Source organism: Clupea harengus, chromosome 8, assembly GCF_900700415.2.
Source record: "Clupea harengus chromosome 8, Ch_v2.0.2, whole genome shotgun sequence".
NCBI lineage: Eukaryota > Metazoa > Chordata > Actinopteri > Clupeiformes > Clupeidae > Clupea > Clupea harengus.
Genome location: NC_045159.1, coordinates 8,602,435 through 8,623,818, shown reverse-complemented (window position 1 = coordinate 8,623,818; position 21,384 = coordinate 8,602,435). Strand labels below are relative to the sequence as shown.

At 44.0% G+C, this 21,384-nt stretch overlaps 1 protein-coding gene across 8 annotated transcripts in view; it reads right to left on the bottom strand.

Moving 5' to 3' along the window:
• auts2a (activator of transcription and developmental regulator AUTS2 a) overlaps positions 1-21,384 on the bottom strand; it is a 357,002-nt gene that overhangs the window by 267,934 nt on the left and 67,684 nt on the right. For all 8 annotated transcript variants that reach the window (XM_042708443.1, XM_042708446.1, XM_042708444.1 and 5 more), the window contains exon 3: positions 13,350-13,586. In XM_042708443.1, coding sequence (XP_042564377.1) covers positions 13,350-13,586 — 237 coding nt within the window. The remainder of the gene's footprint in view (positions 1-13,349; positions 13,587-21,384) is intronic.

The window sequence follows — 21,384 nt, the reverse complement described above, 5'->3', positions numbered from 1 at the left end:
AGGAAGGCTAAGAAACATTTGTCTACGGTGTGCGTGCATGCATGAGTGAGTGTGTGTGTGTGTGTGTGTGTGTGTGTGTGTGTGTGTGTTTATGTATGTGTATACGTATGTGTTTCTGTGTGTGTGTGGGAGAGGGTGTGTTTGTGTGTAACATGGCAGTGAAGCAGAACAGCAGAGCGCTCAGCGGGGACCCAGATCAGCAGAAAACCAAACGCTGGGCTTTCACGAGGCCAACTCCACATTCCTGCACAGGGAGCACGGGAGAGAAAATACAGCGCCACCGCCGCAGCCTGCCAAACACCACCGCATCGCTGTCAATCACGCTGATTACACAGAGACAAGGACCGAGCCAGGGAGCAAGAGAGGAGGAGGATCAGAGATTGAAAGACAGGAAGAGCGAGAGAAAGAGATAAAGAGAAAGAGAGAGAGGACTTCCATGTAGTAAGGTAGACAGCATGTCTTCATATGTCTTTGCTGTTAAGCTGTTTGAGCTGCATAGTTTTGTATGAAAGGTGCTATACAAATAAAGTTTATTATTATTATTATTATTTATGTCTTTTTCCCTGTTTCATGCTTTAGCTGCGGTGTTCCGGTGTGTGAATGCTCGTGCAAGTAAAGGTCCCCTGCACTTGATCCTGAGCTGAGAGCAGGGGGAGGCGGAGATGCTCTCATGTTCCAGCAGCACAAGGACAACCAGGGCGAGGCGTGGACACGACACGCCTGTGGATGAGGGGGGACAGGAGCAGAAGGGAGGGAGACCTGCCAACAGCCCTCTGCTCCAGGCACTCGGAGAGAGAGGGGGGGGGGGGGGAAGAGAGCGGGGAAGAGGGAGAGAGAGAGAGAGAGAGGGGGGGGGTGAAGAGGGAGAGAGAGAGAGAGAGAGAGGGGGGAAGAGGGAGAGAGAGAGAGAGTGCTAGTATTAAATAGTGGACTCATGGCCGCTTCCACCACTGCCACTGCCCCCCCCCCCCTACACACACACACACACACTCTCTCCCATAAACACTCCAGAGTTTCCACAGCACCTGCCCAGTGACCCTGGGGTTAAGCACACAGGTTAACACATACACATATTCACACACTTACTCACACACACACACACACACACACACACAGTCACCCATTCAAAGACCTTATTAAAACAGTCCTCCCAAAAATTCTCTCGGTTCCTGCAGTTGAACCAGCTCTATCGGCTCACTGTCTGTTGCTGTCTGTTGCTGTCCGTTGCTGTCTGTCTGCGGCCCAGAATGGGTGTCAGTAATACCTACAGAGCAATCTGCTTTCTCAACCAACTGCATCAAATGGATATCTTATTTAAGTGTGTCTGTGTGTGAGAGAGAGAGAGTGTGTGTGTGAGTTGCATTCATATGTGCATTGCATATGGTGGGCAGAAAAGGTCATGAAAAATGATGCACCTTGTTACCGCCTATTACCCTGACAGGAGAGCTGGCACTTGCGAGTCTGCATATGCCATGATGGCTATACCACCCAGGTGGTCCATTACAGGAGCAGCCAGAGGCCAGGGGCTGCTCAGGATTTCCACCACAGCAATTAGTACCCTGATTAGCCCCCTGATTTCACATCTCTGCTTTCTCAGAAACCTAACATGAGGTATAATGATGTGAGTCATTGTGGGATATAAATAGTGGATGACCAGGTTTCAGTGCTTGTTAAGCTAAGAGGTGTAGGAGTGTGTGTGTGTGTCGGGGGGGGGGGGGGGGGGCTTTAACAAGGCTCCACTGGTTTAGTACTGAGGTGTTTTGTGTTTGACAGATATCTAGTGTCGTCTGGCCTTTTCAACTGGCATTTTACAAGCCTGGGCCACGCCTATGGGTCTGTGTTTGTTTGGGTGGTGGTGAACTGTGTCAGACGGAATAAAAAGCCAGATTGAGTTGATCTGCACCTGCACTGTGCAATACAGTGAGTGTGCAGGAGTATGTGTGTGTGTGTGTGTGTTTGTGTGTGTGTGAGAGAGAGAGAGAGAGAGAGAGAGAGAGAGAGACAGAGAGGATTAGAGAATGCACATAATAAGGTCTGTATGCGTGTGGGTGTTAATATATACAGTGCCCTCCAGAATTATTGGCACTCTTATTTAATATGAGTGAAAAAGGCTGATGAAAATTCCCCTTACTGATTATCAAATGTCGTCTTTACTAAGCAAATAGAGCAAATACATAAATTCCATACCACAAGATAAAATGTCAGAGGTGATCACAAAATACATTTTATTCAGAAAAATACGTAATTACTGGCACCCCTAATATTTTTTGCAACCCCCTTTTGCCAACAGAACAGCACCTCTTGTCTCCTTTACTGCACTCTCTTCTTGAGCTCAACCCAGGTTTCCAATTGGATATAGGTCAGGATACTGGGATGCAGTGTTGTGCATGAACGCGTTCAAAAGAACGCGTTCATTGAACACGTTCATTTTTATGAGAACGATGAACGACAACTTCATGACAAATAATGAATTTGAACGGTGAACACGTTCATATTATCTGAGGTCTAGCTAAAACATTACGGAATGTTTTCCTTCTAGCCTACTGAGGAAAGACGCAGTCTAAATCGAATGCTTGTACCATGTCGTTGCTCAGTACCTGTCGTTAAATTGCCCAGACAGACCATGTTTCGGTAAATGACCATATTTGGTAATTGCGTTGGTCATGTGACTCCACTTCTCACGGTGCAATGTTTTGATACCGCTACACTGCATATTTAGATGGAGTAGCAGTTAACTTCGGGCATATTTTCACATAATTGAACGTTGCACTTTGTTGAAGTTGTGTGCGTCCATGTACACGTGAGTTTGACTTTGTAGCCTACCTTGTCATTATGTGTTTGTTATAGTTTAGCTTTCTCATAATTGTTACGAGCACTGTCACTTAATTAATCTAGCATGATGCACTGTTCGTGAACTCGCTTAGCATAAGCTGCTAATGTACAAATACGAGTGTTACAGGGTTTACCTATGCTAACTTTTGAGCAGTCTTTCATTTAGTGTACATGCCCTTGTTGATCTGAGATTAAGCCAGTAGCATGGCATTGCTGAAGAGGTTAAATTATTACCTTTAGTTCCCTGTATAATTCATTATTTAAATGGTAGGCTACTACAGGGCTGTGTATTAATGTATATTTTCTGTTTGTACTTTACTTTCACTCACACACACACACACACACACACACATACAAACATACACCCACCTACAATTTATCCCATTCATTGTTGTTAATGCAATACAAAGAGTGAAGAATCAAACTGAATATCCAAGTCTCCATTCTTTTCCATTCTAATCGGATGACCCTCAGTGATTACACATTTCCCGAACCCCCTCTATAACAGTACCCGTATAATTTCTGCGATACCTAAACCAACTAACTCGACTTCGCCCTACATTACCCATGAATCATCGCACACACATATGTATACCAAACAAGCAACGTATTCCAAGGCAACAGCTCTCGGTGTCAATATAAAAGTGGCAAGTGAAAGCGAAAACAGAGACGCAGACTCAGCGAGTAGGCCTACATCCGATCCACCTTATTATTATGTGCGGCATTTTTACACACTGTCTGATAAAGTTTCCGACAGTAAAAATCTCACCTTTCTGTGCAAATTATGTCCTCCTGAAAAATTAGCAATAATTTTAAAAAAAAATGAAAATGAACTGAACTATGAACTAGTTCAGAATTTAAATGGTGAACTATGAACGTGAACGATTCATGTTTACTTGTATGAACTGAACTTTGAACTAGTTCATGAGAGGTGTGAACGTGCACAACACTGCTGGGATGGCCATGGCAAAAGCTTGATTTTGTGTTCATCTAACCATTTTTCTTGTGGATTTTGATGTGTGTTTTGGATTGTGGTCCTGTTGGATGATCCAAGTTTTAGCTTCTTGGCAGAGGCAGCCACATTCTGATTTAAAATCACCTGGTACTTCCTGGAATCCATAATGCTACTCCTCTATGGGCGCAATATACTGCCAGGGCCTTTGGAGGAGAAACAGCCCACTGTATCACAGACCCTCCACCATATTTAACGCCTGCTATTAGGATATTAGTATTGTTGGTATTATTTCTACGCCATATCCACCTTGAGCTAAATTTTTGTTTCATTTGTCCATGCCACCCCGTCCCAGTTAACAAAAGATACGAAAGGTTTCTTTTCTGACATACGTACCTTCTAAACAGTTTGTTGGTGACGTCTTGGAGACAGGATTTTTTTTTCTTCTCCGACTATTGTCCTTACTGAGGCTGCTGACAAAATAGCCTTGCGTCCTCTTCCAGGCTTCTAGTTTGGAATTTCTTTGAATTTCTTGAACTTCGCAATAATTGCCCTAACTGTCGATATGGGCAATTTATGTTGAGCAGCTGTTTTATTGTATCCATTCCCTAAATTGTGTAAGTCAGCACACTTTTGCGTTATTGCAAATGGAATGCTCTTGAATCTTTCCCATGGTGATGGATGACTAAGGGATTTGGGCCATGTGTTACCCCATTCTTTTACCCCAGTGAAACAGCAGGAACTTAAAATTAAATAAAATATGCATGGGATCATTCTTTATTTGCATTTCCTTAATTTTCAATCATCTTTAGCAAGGGTGCCAATATGCAATATGCAATATTTTATCAATATGTTTTTGAGGCATTGATGTATTAAAAATGTATTAAAATTAGATGCCTAATATGTGTGCTTTCCAATTCATTCAGTTAGTCGCCATTTCATGTGGTCTGGAATGACAGCTTTCGGAAACTACAAAGGGACGATATGAAATCTAAAGGCCTTGTATAGTCATTACTGGATTACTTGTATAGTTCATTCTGGAGGGCACTGTACGTATATCTGCATTTGGATGTAAGTACATATGCATAAGTGAGCATGTGTGGAAATACATTTGTGTGTTTTGGGTATATGCGTACATGCATGTGTGTCCATTTGTGTTGTATGTATATGTACAGTATGTGTGCGTGTGTGTTCAAGCCCACCTTTGGAGCAACAGCTGCCAGCTGTGATGAGCGCCATGCCTAAGCACCTGTAGCAGCTGTGGCACGCGTGACTCCCCTTGGGTCAGAGCGTGTTACCGTCAGCATGGGACGACTTACAGTGACAGGCACACAGCCCCCCCCCCCCCCCCCTCACCCTCCCCACTGCAAGCCGACCAGACAGCTATCGCGCGAAGTCGCCGCTGATGCCAGCGGTTAGTTTGGTGTGGGGCGTGTATCCCGTCCCTGACAGGCTCGCTGGGAACACTGATGCGAGGCGAGCGCAAACAGCTCCCATTAAGATTCATACAATTCTGAGTCAATCCTCCACTTCTTTAAGGCCGTGGATGGAAGAAAAAATGGATCCTTCAAAGAACGTGTGGGTATAGAGGAGGGAAGAGGCTGAAGGAGGAGGGAGAGGAGAGGAGGGAGAGAGGAAAATGGAGAAGAAAAAATGAAGAGAGCGATTTAAAAAGACACTGTGGCCTAGACTTGTCACACAGCATCAGGGCACTGGAAGAAGAAGGGAGAGAGAGGGAGAGAGAGAGGGAGAGAGAGAGAGGGAGAGAGGCTGAATACAGCACAAACTGGAAGCTCCTCACCAAGCCGCAGTTAAAACTGACAGTGGAGCAGCTTAGAGAATAACTAAATGAGCCACGAATTAAGAATAACTTCAGCTGTCACTCACACGAGCAGCTGTCATCACAGTTGATTCAAAACTTCACTCTGCTATTAAAACTGTCAGACAGGGCCACCTGCATTGCTGCATGATGCACTATGATGGCAATAATAACATTATGCCATTTTATCAATATTGTTTCGAGGCATCGATGTATTAAAATGAGATGGCTAATATGTGTGCTTTCCAATTCATTCAGTTGGCCTTCCATTAAATGTGGTCTGGAATGATAGCTTTCGGAGACCACAAAGAGGCTATATGAAATCTACAGGCCTTGTATAGTTATTACTTAGTTACCTTGCTCACCTCTCGTCCCTACTTTTGTGCTGCTGGTGTATGTTTCGATGTTTGCAAACTAGGCTGTGATGGTGGAAAAAAACATTGGAGAGTTTTGGGAAAGGGCAAATGAAGTAACGAAGTTAGGACTCATTTCGGATTGATTGATTCTGACCAGTACCGGGATAAAATGAAAACTGTGTGCGAAAGGTGAAATGCAGAATTGCCATTCTCCGGGAACAAAACCAATCTGATATCACATATGAACAAATATCATAGCGTATGGCAGAGATGTACAGCAAAAGGCACTACACTAGTACAAACTACAGTTACAGAAAATGTTATCATTAAGAAGATAAATTATGATAAATATATAAATTGTGCTAAGCTTGTGTGAAATTGTGTGAAGCTAACAAGTTGTGTAGTGAAATTTATAGTCGGATATATGCAGCCGTTTAAAGCTATTGAAGGAAATTAAATGGGAGTATAAAGCACCCTGTTGCTCACACTTCACCAATGTTGTGTTGAGATATATATGAGCATACAAAGACTATGGTCTGCGCATAGCTTGAGAAAGCGGAGAGTATCGCTCTTACTACCAACTCCCTGACCTCACAGGCTACTGACGACTATGTAACGATTACTGCCCATGCATTTGTTTCAGCATTTGAGATTATTCTCTTTTGTTCCGCAAACTTCTCCCCTCGGATGCAGCAGCACAGCACAAAGCCTTACAGACATGGAGAGGAAGTCGAATCTACTCTGTGACCCACAGCCTGTGTATGTCACTGTCAATGCTCAGAATATCACAAACGCCCTACAGTCTGAATACACTGAATACCAATACGTCTTTGCAATTTGGGGGATACGGGTTTGTCTATTTATTGACACCTGTTTATTTCTATCTATAAAAATGCCAATATATATCAATAATCATTTGGAAAATGTTCTGAATATCGATGCATGAAAAAGTAATTGATTGATCCAAGCCTAGTAAACACATGGTTGCAGTGGCAATAGACTTCTTAATGGCGTTGTCTTCTTACCATACCTAATGGCTTCCCTGATGAAGTGGATGTTAATTGTATTTGTCATCCCTCTGTATCTTTCTGTGACAAACAGGAGCCATGGAGGGAATCTGTCCTAACTTTCATGGGTGAATGGTTGGTTGATTAAAATCAGTTACAAACTAGGTCACATAGTGTGTGTGTGAGCAGTTTTCATTCTCATGTGTTATGTAGTGCAATACAGGGAAATTATATCTCAATGCATTTGCTGGCTGTCACTCTCTCTCTCTCTCTCTCTCTCTCTCTATCTCTCTCTCTTTCTGTCTCTCTCTCTCACACACACACACAAACAATCACACAAATAAACTCCTATAGACAGTCAGACAGACAGCCAGACACACACACACACACACACAAAAGCCTGAACACACATATACACACACTCATATGAATACACATACAACACACCCACACAAGGCACACAGACTCACACACTTAAATAAAATAAATATTAGGCTGTCACACACAAAATACAGCCTCAGGACCATACAAAGCAGACACACACACACACACTAGGATTGGGCGGTACCAAGGTCTTATGGTATACCAGCCTGTTTAGAACTCCGCAAGGTATGATTTATAATACCGTCAAAAATAAATAATTTAATTTTGGTGACCACTCGCACACAGGACTAATATTTAATGTAATTCACGATAAGCTTACCCGTGTTCTTATGTGTTCACATTCACACTACTGTTAGTAGATTGGTTAACTATGTTTCCCACACACCCTAGGGCGTGATTACGTTGTGTGTTCTGTGACAACAAGGAAGTAGAGGGGTGTTGAAATAAACGAAGGGTGAACAAGGAGTTGTCTACTCGTTTCCCTGCCACTCAACTTCCACACTGGTGACCCCATTTACTCTCGGACGATTCTGGAGTTTACAGTGCATGATGATTAACACAGTTTCAGTCATATTAGGTCATTTCTGCTCTATAGGTCTCCTAGCTAATCAATTAAATATGACCAGATATGGGATCATGAAAATATTTTACTTTATCTTGAGATGACTTCTTCCAACTACAAAAGCGTCTATTAGCCATATGATTTTATTGAAATGGAAATGTCAGGACAGTATGAAAGTATGAACAAATAGATACTATCCAACCCTAACACACACAATGACCACCAGACCCACACACGGCCGGGCTCGACGGCAGAGGTTGCAGGCTCGGCTCGGGCCGGTCCGCTGCGAGGCCACCCTGCTGCGAGCACGAGTGAGGTTTCACACAGTGGACTTATCTCCGCGGAAACACTGAACACAGATCCCAGAGGCGAGGCCAGTGTTCCAGGGCCCAGAGCATGTGGCCCCTCTGTGCAGCCAGATGGGCCTCTCAGCACGCCTCTCTTCACTCTCACACACATACAAGGACACACACACACACACACACACACACACACACATACACATACACACACTAACACGCATATACACAACACACACAAACACACATACACACTACTCTATTCTATTCCTCACAGTCACACTCTCTTGCTATCTTTATCTGTTTTTCACACCCTCTCAACCTTTTTCCTTCTCTCTCTCTGTCTTTTGGAGAACAAACGCCCCCTCACATTATCTGTGATGTGCGTGCCTGTGCACACACACACATACAGAAGACAGAAACAGATAATATAACTACTGTCCTGAATATAACTTGTCATGAATAAAAGAATAAAAGCCAAATGTGGGATATTTACATAGCAGAGATCACACGGCAACAGACCCTCCTCATGCAGCGATAATGGACTTACCCCGGTGGTTAAATAACATAGATAGAGAGTCATAACTCCCATAATCCCCCATTATGAAACCCACAAGTTACAGCCAAGTGGAACTCTGAGATTCCTTATCAGGGAGTCTTACTGTGTGGTGAGATGTCAGCAGATGGTGGAGGATGCTCTGTGTCTGCTGAGAATTAGTGATGCACCGATCCATGGACCAGTATCAACGCCGATACTACAATTATTAAATGGATTGGGTATCAGGTTAGATTTTACCGGTCCATGTCCGATGCGGTAACTTAGTCACTATAAAACGAGTATGTGAATCCTCATCTACAACCTAATTTTAACCAACCTAAAACAATGTTGATGGCTGAATGTCTCTACTAGAGTGCATCAGCCTCTGCTGCAGCCCATAGGTTACTTTTTTATGAGGGAGTTTAGAGCCTCTCCTGTCATGTGAGCACGCACACTGGGGAATTGAGAAGATGAAAACAGAGTCTTCTAGCAAGCTAATAATAAGACATAGTTGTGATTGACATTTTTTTGCAGCTCAGCAGCGCCAGTTTGTCTGGCCTCCTGATGGTGCTGTAAAGTTATGCGCAGTCTGTCATACTCATTGCTACTGCTTCATGTCCCATTCGTTTGGTATCAGGTACGTGATCAGATGGATTGACGGCCGTGGTTAGCTTGATATAGGACATTCGCTTGTCAATGACATTCATGGCATCGCTGGATCTATAACTGATACCGCATAGAAAGTTAAATGAACTAATTGCACATTAAGTTACTCTACCAGTAGTGACACTTTGAACAGCACTGGAACATGACATAAACCTATATAGTGTGTAATTTTAAGTGGTATCTGTTAGCAGAAATAGAATATAGTATTACTCTTCCACGGAGTCCATCATGATGCACTACCATGTTTCTACAGTAGCCCAGAACGGACAAACCAAAACACTGGCTCAGATTCAACTGTTTATTCCATCGTTCGACAGATTTAAATGTAATGCATTTTTGTATATTTTTTACTTTTTAATTCGAAGTGCTGTGTGGTTTACTACAGCCTCGTTTAACCATACACATAATACCAACAACAATAATAATAATGATAGTAATAATATTCAAGAGAAAATTGTTCTGGTATCGGTAGATATCAAAATTCGGAATCGGATCATAACTGAAAAAAGTGGATCGGTGCATCTCTACTCAGAATGCTGCATCCTGGGGCCCGTGCCAGTGGTGGAAAACACTTTGCCACAACCCTCTGTGCTTTTCCCAGAACACACTTCATTTTCCTCAGACATTTATCTCCTCCTCTACCCCTCCCCCTCCCTCCCTCACTCCTCTCTTCTCCCTCCTCTATCACCCACTTATTTCCCCCATTTCTGATCTCTATTTCTTCCAGCTTCTTTCTATTTGTCTTCCTATTACTTGCCCTGGTAGGACAGGCCAGCAGAGCTGATAATGAGCTTGTTCTCTTAGTCTGTGGGGGACACTAATGGGCAGTGTGAGCCGTGAGTAAGAGCTACTCACTTTAAACTGACTGTCTACTCAAATGCAGCATGCCAAGTCATGTTGCTCCTTTGAGAAGGCTATAGATTCATGTTCATTAGAAGCAACGACAGAAACCAGCTTAAAAAAAAACTATTTTGGTTGACCCAGTCTCCTGATAATTTTCTTTAGATGGTTCTCTTATGACAGTACTGACAGCTATCTTCTTCTTACCACAAAAAAGGGTGATGCATCAAAAAATACTGCAGTCGCTAATAGCATCTGTGCCATTTGGCCAATATAGCAGTAAAAGCACTGCAGGGCCCGCAGCAGCTTTCCAATAACCCTTATTTAAGCAATGCTCAGAAGAGCTGATGGACTGACAGGCTAGAGTCCCTCTCTTCCCCCCCACCCCCCTCTCCCTCTCTCTCACACACACACACACACAAACACAAACACACAAACAGACAGAGACATCCTTCAGCCTTCACTGAACCAGTCACTGATGAGCCCCATTCCTTCTGTACAGTCCCCTTGGGCCCTCAGCAAAGATTACCCTTTTTTTTTTTTGCGTGGGCACTGCTGCGGACGGCCCTTCAGGACCATAAAAAAGGACCACTGAGGATTCTTGAGTCGCCATCATGAAGACCACTTTGTGTTTGACTCATCAAAGAGGTTACTGTCACTTTTCTGCTGGCTAGCACACCACAGGGGGGCAAAGACCCATCTGCTGTGTGCTGAAAACACACACACACACACACACACACACACACAAACATGGTATACACAAACAAACAGAAACACAAGGAAAAAAATTACACTACAGGACACCACACAAATGTAAACATACTTTCCCCACACTTACATGTACACGCACAAAAACACACACACACACACTTCTCACCTCCACCCCAACATAATTACTGGTGCCAGGCTACCTTGAGATTAGACATCTGCACCATCTGCCCATCCTAAAAGGGCACTGTGAGGTGCCAGGGCCAGCAAGGGTCTTCTGCCAGCAAAACACCCAAGCAAGGGCATAACTACACACACACACACGCGCACACACACAGAGACACACACAGAGACACATACGCACACACAAACAAACACACATAATGTATACACACACACACAAACACACACACTTACCATGTATATGCACAAACACACTCATAATCCCACACATACTCCACAAATCCACTCAAGACACGTTCATTATACGGATAAAAACAGCTGCCTAGTCCTATTTCCACAGCAGCTCTCCTCACCTGACATCTTTCTGCTTCAAAAGCCAATGAGATGACAGATACATAGACATCACTACCAGACGGTTATCTTGTTTGACGCAGGGTTTGTGTGTTAAAGAGCAGCGTACTGTGGCAGCCTGCTCTGTGTGTTTGTTCTCTGACAGACAGGTGCTCTGTCCAGGGCTGCTTCCCCAGATCAGAGTTACGTGGCCTCAGGAGCAATGAGCCTTCACTCAAAAATGGTCACATCCACACACACACACACACACACACACACACACTCACAGCTCTCTCTCTCTCTCACACACACACACACACACACACACACACACACACACTCACAGCTCTCTCTCTCTCACACACACACAGTGTGTGTGTGTGTGTGTGTGTGTGTGTGTGTGTGTGTGTGTGTGTGTATATGTATATGTATGTGTGAGTGTGTAGGTGGCCGTAACTAATTGCATGCATTGCACAAGCGACACCCCTGTGTTGAAGTGCCGCGCATTCTCATTAGTAAGAGCAAGGGAGTGGATAGTCCTGCCTCCCACCCCTCATGCCGAGCGGCCCTCATCACACATGCCAACAATAACAACGCTGCACGCTACGCTAATTAGCCGTATAAAAAAACACAGCGCCCAAAAAAGGCCAGTGCTCACAAGCCTTCGTCACTCCTAATGACAACTATTAATCAGGAAGAGAGCCAGATAATCCGCAAGGAGAGTGTCACTGCTCTTCTAATGAAGGCCATTTAACACACACACACACACACTCACACACACAGCCTGACATTTTCACACACACTGAGATTCGTGCACACACACACACACACACACACACACACAATTCATAAAAACGTGTTAAACACATTAATTGCAAGTGGAAAGAGAAATAATCGTCTGAGTCAAAAAGCTGATGCTCCATTAATTAACTGCTGGGATAAGATCAGCAGCGGATCTCAAACAGGCAGGCTAAAGACTAATGATCATTGACAATGAGAGAATTCAATTTAGCCAGTGTTAATTGAGCCTGATAGTTAGGCGGGGATCACATTGACCAGCAGTAGTACCGGCAGAAGCGACAGATTTTGTATTGTTTGCTATGATTTGGCATTGGAGCGCTTGGCATCACTAGCATTATGCCTGTGACATGGGAGTAGGGGTTTGATTCGAACTGAAGTTGGTTCAACTTCCAGAACGTAACACGAAGCTCATTATTGTCAGTTTAATGTATCCTAGGAACATTTCAGGCATTCTGACCAATCAAACTAGATAAGATTATTTATTTGGGCAGAATGTTTCTGTTGAACAGAAAATGAGTACCTCACATCACGTGGCAACGAGATATAACTTTGTTTAAACTAATAGAATTGTTATGATCTGCGCGTTGTGTTATGCTTTGTTATTTTCAATGAGATCCCTGTCTTACATCTCTCTAAAAAAAGGGAACTAAGAAGCTGAAGAAAGAAGAAGAAAAAGGCTACATTCACTTAAGTCAAAGTCTTGACGAACTTGATAATGAGCTTATTGCAAATAAAACATGAATGATGCTTGTATGCTTGTAGCAGTTCAACATTAAGCAGAGAATTGTGGGTTTTCTTGGAGATGCACGTCCATATAAACACACGCACGTACACACACAAACACACATCCACACACACCCCCACACAAATTAACATGCTACAGCGAACTACTCCACACAGTACTGCTTTCACACAAACAAACCTCTCAACCTCTCAACTCCCGAGAGATGATCTGTAAATTATAACTCCCAGTGTAAGCACAACAAACAACTGGACAACTGAAAGCAGCAGCAGGCAGTATCTACAAAGAGTGCAGAGTCGGAAGGGGAGCCCCTCTCCGCCAGTGACTCACCGGTCGCTGCTTCTTCTGCAGGTGCTTCATCTGCAGGTGCTTCTTCTTCTTGTGGGAGTGGGCCAGGCGTGGGTTGTTCTCTTGGTCGGAGTGCTGGTGGTGGTTGTTGTTGTTTTTGTGGTGATGGAAATGCTCCTTGCGCGCGTCGAGGGTCAGACCGTTGCCAACCCCAGCAGGCCTCTTATGCAGCGGGCCGGCCACATTCTCCCTGTGGTCCTGTGGTTTCAGTGACATGTTCTTTTGAGCAAAAGAGGGAAAGGGAGAGGGAGAGAGAGAAAGGGAGAGGGAGTGAGAGAGAGAGGGACAAAAGATGAAAGAAAAGGTGAGAAAGAGAGGAACTCATTAATCTCTAATGCTGGCACAACAGTAATGAACTTATTATTTCAGGGTGGTAACTCATGTTAGAATTACTCAGAAACCACAGGGAGATAGGACAGTTAGGAAAAACAAGCCTTTGATCACAGCTCCTCTCAGCAGTTTACTTCAATGCAAGTTATTTGGCCGCAAACAACAGCAACAACAACTACTACTACTGCTCCTACTACAAAGAAAAGATCACCTAGGGAGAATTACACACAATACAAATCTTTGGTTTGATCATTTTTCTGTGGTAAATCTCCAGCCCCTGGACACTTCCCTGCATGCGTTTACACGCCTGTACTTTTCCCCAAACTTGCTCAAATAGCGGTAATCAAGGTTTTCTTTCTTCTCAAGGCTGTGGGTCTATGACATTAGTGGATGCTACAAAAGCCTAGATGAAGAATAGGATGCAATGGTCAGCCAATTACCAAACCACACATACACTAAACAATCAACCACACTCTCTCACACACACACACTCTCACTCTATTTCTCTCTATCTCTCTCACACACACATACACACACACACACACACACACACACACACACACACACACACACACACACACACACACAAATCATTATGACAATCTCCCCTGCTGTGAGCCGGCTGAGCGATGACTCAAGCCTGCCCTTATGCAACAAATCAATAGAAGTATATTCAAGCCATTAGATTATAGCCCAACACGGGAAAACCAACCCTTCACTTCCTGACGTAGACTGATAATCCCTTTGTGCCTCTGCCTTGGTGGCACTTTAAGACTACTCATAAACAATGTAAGATATTCTCTGTGTGGGGGCAGCTTTTCTTGTTAACCTTAAATGGACTTTTTAGCCACAGCTTTGACAGTTGATTAAGTCCACACCTTCTCTGAAATGAATGGTGAAGACACAAGATAATTAGTGGACATGGATGCCCATATCTTTGCAATTATCCTGATTGGTTGATACAGCCCAGGAGAATACATTTTTTCCTGACCCCAATTGTCTTGATAGCTATCAGACAGTAATTTCGGGCTGGCTTAAGCACTCCAAAAAGCACCACATACAACAGGGTCAAGAGAGAGATAATACACTCTGCAGGTACTGGCTACACTCAAACCAACTGAAGGCAGTGACAGTGGTTTCATGTGACAGAGGCTGTTTGGCACCCTGAACACACACACACACACACACACACACACACACACAAACACACACACACATAAACACTGACTAATTAATGAATGAGGCAGCAAGGGCTATGTTTCAGTAATGTGACTCTAATATCCATTTTTCACATTCATGAGGCTCTTTACATTCTTGAGAGGCAGCGTATTCTGAAGGGCTAAAATTCCAACAGACGCCTACAGCGGAGAGATCTGACCCATATTCCCACCAGCAATAACCGGCCGCCGACTAAAATCCCGACAACACACAGCAATTTACAAGGGGAACAAACAAAAGAACTGAAATGATACCCGTCGTATTTGTATACCTTCCTCTGTTCTTCACATGCCCTCACCTCTCTCTCTCGCTCTCTATCTCTCTAAATACTCCTCTTTCATTCTCTATCTTTACCCTGGCGTGCATGGGCCGCATTAGCTCAGTGTCTAACTAGAGATGCATTTCTGTAAGAGAATGTGAATGTGATTGTGTTGCAGCACCAGTCATACGTTGCATACCATAACCTATGCAGTTCAGTGGATGCTAACACTTCGCCCTATGAAAGAAGGGTTTGACTCTCCAAACACCTGTTGGATGAGTCCACTGCCATCCACCACTGATCCACTGACATTCTGATATAAATAGGCCATACATGCACCTGATGGAACCCGGAAATATTGCTATTCTGTTGTTGTAAGACATTAACTAAGTGTAGCCTTATTTTGCATCTGTAACTTATTGAGATCTAGGAGGAATCCGACCACTTTGTTCCTCTGTCTGTTATCTTTGCCTTCTCTCCGCAGAAAGACGTTGCAATCAAGATTATTGCTTCTTAGAGGTAACTTGTGGTGGGATGACCTACCAAATCTTATCCAATCAAGTGACAGCAATGGTAGCCTACATTCAAAGAGTATCACAGTCTGAGGCCTGTTAGGCATCTCTGAGGGCGTTTGAGATGAGGCTTGTGTTTGTGAGGCTGTGTGATTATGTCGACTTAAATTGAAGACTGCATGATGCCAGATCACCCAAACTCAACCAGTTTTTCACATGCTTTCATTGAGGATAGAACGGTTCAGGGGCACTTTTTTTTCTTTAATGAGCATGTGCTGATTGGAAACCTGCGAACAGGATAAGTTCAAAGGAAGTCACATGGGAGGGTCCTGGGACTTGCATCAGATTGTGGCAGAGTTCAACCCAAAGCTTTGGTTCCATTTAGCACTGTGTGCTCAGTCTGCGAGTTGGCGGGAACGAAAGGACACTGAGAGCTCCTAGTATTTCATCTTTTATAACTCCCCTGGCCTCTCAGAGATAGACAGAGAGAGAGAGAGAGACAGAGAGAGAGAAATGACTGCGCTGCACTCAGCAGGATGTTATGACTGAGATGTCAGTGTGAGAGAGGACGAGAGAAGCGACCCTGCCGATCGCTTTGCCGAGGCTCCACTTGCTTGCTCGCTCGCTCGCTCACTTGCTCGTGGGAGTATTGGCTCTGATTCACTCCAACACTTTTGTTTTCCCTTGTAGGCAAACAGACACATGTTGACTAATCGCTTTCCCTTTTGTCTCCCACTCCCAGCCAAAACAAAGAAAAAAAATATAACAAGACGTGCATTCAAAAAAGGGGTCCATTGTGCTTGCTTTTGTGTGTGTGTGTGTGTGTGTGTGTGTGTGTGTGTGTGTGTGTGTGTGTGTGTGTGTTTCTAAGCCTCTTACTAAATTGACTGTTTTGAGTGGAAAAAAAGACAACTAAAATGAAGTGGGGTTTTTTTCTCCTCCCTTACAGCCTCACAAATGCAGGAATTATCAACCAGGCATGTATCATTATGATGTGAAAGTTGTGCAGAGGAGGGATACATCCAGATTCCATTCTATTTGGGGCTAGAATACATCATGTTCTAATTACATTATAAATCAGATTACACGCTCGAGAGATATGACATGCTTAATAGTCTTTTTCATGTTCCCAGGGCTACAACATCAACTACATTCAGACAGAACAATCCAGAGTGAATGTGTCCACAAGTGGAACTGACATTATGGATTGAGGCTATTACTTTTAATAAAGTGATGGGGGATAATGTGGTACTATTCATAAGCCACAGCTCATTTGGTGGTCACAGGGCATTGTTCTCCTTGACAGAGGCAAATATCTCACTGCAACAAAAGTGAGCTTATCCACAGCCTTTCGAGATGCCTCTAATTAAACATCTTCTTAAATGGCCTAAATCAAAATAACAAGATACACATTACATCTAAATTACTGCGATCAGTGAGGACACCCACAGCAACAGTGAATGAATGATGGAAAACATTTTCTGAAAGTGCCGTTTTTCTGAAAGTGCTACTGTATTTTTTTTGTTGTTGTCTGAAATCATGCCAGTATTGTTTCTGAGGCGCCACTGATTAATTCCCCTTAATTGGCACATTTGAAGGAGGGGGGATTCAGTGTGCTACCTGGGCCTGCACATGCTTGCAAACAGATGGAGGGAGGCCTGTGTCCTCCAAGAGACTGCTTTTAGTTGGACCTACAACAAGGCGTCTGTTTGATTGCAGACACAGTGTGTCTGCATGTCTGGGAGAGTGGCTCCAGTTGGAGTGCTATCAAGAGCGTCTCCCCCCCCCCCCCCTGCCGACTCCTTTTCATTTTTTTCGTTTTCTGACTAACGGCGAGGCTTCGGTTTCAACACTTCTTCCGCTGGCCCGCGCTCGACTTCACTTATCGAGGGCCGCTCGGCTCGGCCGCAAACGCAGTCTGGCGTTGCGTTTCATATCGGCGTGTGTGAAGTGAAGTCACGGTTTTAAAGAGCGACAACCCCCCCCCCCCAAACAGCCCTGTCTCCTAGCATTTTCGAGGCTCCTGAGCACCAAATGGTGTGATCAAACAATGTGCCCCCCCGCTCTCCAAGACACACAATTAATTACTATGAACAAACACTGCAGCCGGAGTGTGTGCCTGTGTAAATGACAACTGCCAGGGGAAGAGAGAGGGAAAGAAAGAAACCAACACATTTGCCCTAAACAGAACCAATTAGAAGTCAGCGTCTGCTTTTCTTCTTGTTTTTGTTTGTTCCCCAAGCAATCCAAGGACCAGTTGCACGACAGGCTGTTCAGAAGTGGATTACAACACAAACAAGATCTAACAGTTGTCAAATGAGGAGTTAGCGGTTCCTCTACAACATCAACATTACAATGCCAATCTAGACTGTCTGTCTGTCTGTCTGTCTGTCTGTCTGTCTGTCTGTCTGTCTGTCTGTCTGTGATTTGATGTGTAATTGCAACGATGGCTTAAAAGCAGAACACAGTCTAGCCCATCAATAAAGGCAAAACAAATAGCACGAATGGGATAACATACAAATAACTGATAATATAAAGGCAACAATCTTTGCATGACAAAACATATGTGGAAAAATAGCAAACAGTTTCGAGGCCTTGGTTGTATTGCATGTGTCTCTCCTTCTGAACAGTAGCAACAGGGAGCATATGGGAGCGATAAATAAATGAACGAAGACAAAAGCCTTCTGTCGCTGTCATCACTTAGAGGAGAGTGAGTTAGCAGAGGCGCGGTGGCGGTAACAGTGGTAACACTTAGCTGTTACGGATCAGAGGCGGCTATGTCGGCACGACGCACAGACTGCTGGTGCGGTGGGGGGGGGGGGGGGGGGGGGGGGGGTGATGTTTAAAACAGAAGCAGCGCACTCCGCTACAAGCTGTTAGCGCCGATCTGTGTCCAGGCAGTTTGACAGGACAGATTCTGTTTAATACTCGGTTCCCGATAGTGGTGTATTTCCAATGATTAACTTCGCATTGATGTTCAGTGGACTTGTGAAGGAGTAAAAACAAGCATGAATGAGACATAAAATGGGCTAGGAGATGTGCATAGAATAGGGGTCTGTGTATTTAAATGCATTTGCTGCGTGTTGAGTAGAGGACAGTGAGGAGTAGTCCACTTTAAGTATCAAAAGCATTTCATGCCAACATGGTAACTGTCCAAATGAATGCCCTCTACCTTCATGTGGACATACTGTGCCACACGTGAGTCCTGAGAGTCCCAGATGAAGAAAACTGAATTTGAATTGAACTGAATTTGTGCCACTGAAATAGACTGGAGAAAGTATCAAGTGAAAGTATAGGGCCCACAATACTGATTGAATATCTACTGATTACTATTAGGTAGTAATGGTCAAGACATATCACCTAGTAAGTAATTCGTTATTACTGATTATTTATTTCATATTTATGCAATGTTATTTAGCAATATGTTATTTAATATGTTATGTCATTTAATCATTTTCCATTCATACATTTAAATGCAAATAGTGACTTCAAAACTTTACCTGGAGAAGTACTTCTATGAACATGTTAATAGTACTCTAACCCCCCCCCCCCAACACATACACACCCACTCCCCCCTTTCTCCTCCTCTCCATCACACCTCTATAAAGTTGCCTCTCAGACTGATGTTGCACCCCGATGCTTAGGAAGATTTGTAGCCATGTGTTTCACTGCCCCAGAGGCAAACCCTCTTATCAAGACAAACATCAGAGACGGAAAAACGCCACAGGACATCCTAGACGGCTGATCTGAAATCCTGATTGCAGACCCGCTTCACCGTTACGTCCCTCTGGCGAGGTTATTTCTCTCTCTCCGCGGAGGCAGGGCGGGACTACGGGAGGCTCTGGAAATTCACGGCAGGCGGCACCTATTCCTATCTCTTCCCATTTCATTATCCTTATCTCCAATAACCAATCCTTCTTATATTCCAGTGCTTTAAAAGCAAGCGACTGCAGCCGAACAGCGGGGTTTGTCTGATTGCATCAACACTCTTGAGCCTTCACTGCCTAGCTGCTAAGCGTGGGAGACGCAACAGGCTTTTATTTTTTACTCAGACAAGCACAGCCAAATAAGGCACAGCGGAGTTGCAAATGAACGGGGCAGAGCTATTTCATCTCAGTTGTACCCGGGTCTACAGCATGCGCACTGACGTGAGGAGGCTAAACAGCGGGGACAGGGCCATATGGAGGAAGCGGGAGGAGGAAGAGGAGGAGGAGGAGGAGGTGGTATCTTCAGCAGACTCAGCTCACCCTCATAAATAAATCATGGCGGGCCCCCTCGGCGCTGATGCATACAGACAGGCCGCGTTGTGTCACCTCCCCCCTGTTTTTACCCCGATGCTAATTATGTTGTTAGCGGAGTGTGCGGGGAACAATAATAAAAAAAACAAGGTGGGAATTCGACTAACAACCTTCTCAATTCCATATCAAACGGCACCGGAGAGGCCTGTGACAGGGAAATGTAGGTCGACTGCATTTGGGGTCGTGCTGCCGCACCTCAGGGAGATGTGATACAATTATAGATCTAGTCATTAAGATAATTTACCATTAGCTTATTTAAACGTTTTGAAAGTGTATTGTAATTCACCTTGTGGAAGCTTGTTTTAGGCTCTGACCATGACAGGATACATTTTATTATGCTGCTTGTGTAGGCTATAGTGTAGATCCAGGTAGGCCACAGTATGGGGCTGTGCATTTCTGCAGGACTTGTGTGCATGAGGGAGTTTGACAGACACTAACAGCAGAGTGGGATCTGCATCCTAAACCAAATGTTCTCTTGTTGAATTCCCTTGTTCCTTTGTCCTTTCCCATTTCATTTAAGCATTACACGCTCCACACATTAAGCTTCATACATGAAGAAAAGCCATCGAAAGGCCCTCACGTCGGTTATCTGATGAGTATTTTCACAACGGCAGCCTAAAAGAGAGGGCTGACTAATTCTAAACAGAGGCTGATAACTGGGGGCCCCACGCAGACGATAAAGGTCGTGAGTACGGAGCGAACAGAGGGGAAGACAAAAGTCTTGCTCTCAGATCAATCAGGATGACAGAAATAGACTGGATGGGTTCGTTTCCCCGTTTAGAAGCCTTACCTCCTTCCGCTTGAGTAATTGATGACAGATGGGGGAGCCTACAGGAGCCATTTGTAGGTCTAAATGCCGGAGAAATTGGAGCACTTACCTCAGCCACAGCTGGGCGTTCACATTGGCTACATTTGCATACACTAATACTACTTCTTTTCCCAGGTTTGGTCAGGTATAGTACATACTTTTTAACTTATTAACCGGCATACAAGCATGCACTTTCACTTTATCCTCACCTGCCTTATGCTGTATGCGTGTGTGCTATAGAATACGTTTGTTGCTTAAAATACTGGTAATGTTCCAGAGGTGTGCAACTGTTATCTAAATCTTACCATCCTGTCTTTATGTCAAGTCTAGTTTAGGGTTTTTCAGCTGTGTTGTTTCCCAGTCCAATTTGTATTGCTTATTCACACAGTTTGCTACAATTTCACATACAAAAGGGGCTCAAATGGACACGTTTCAACATGTGGTGATTCTGTGTGAGTTTATTGTGATAAATAATGGAAAAGTCCATTCATTAAATTCATGTTAGAAAAAGAAATTAATTACATCGCAACAAAGGGCTAACTTGAATCCTGACAATTAACATTTTGACAAATGTCTCTTTGCTCAAATAAAG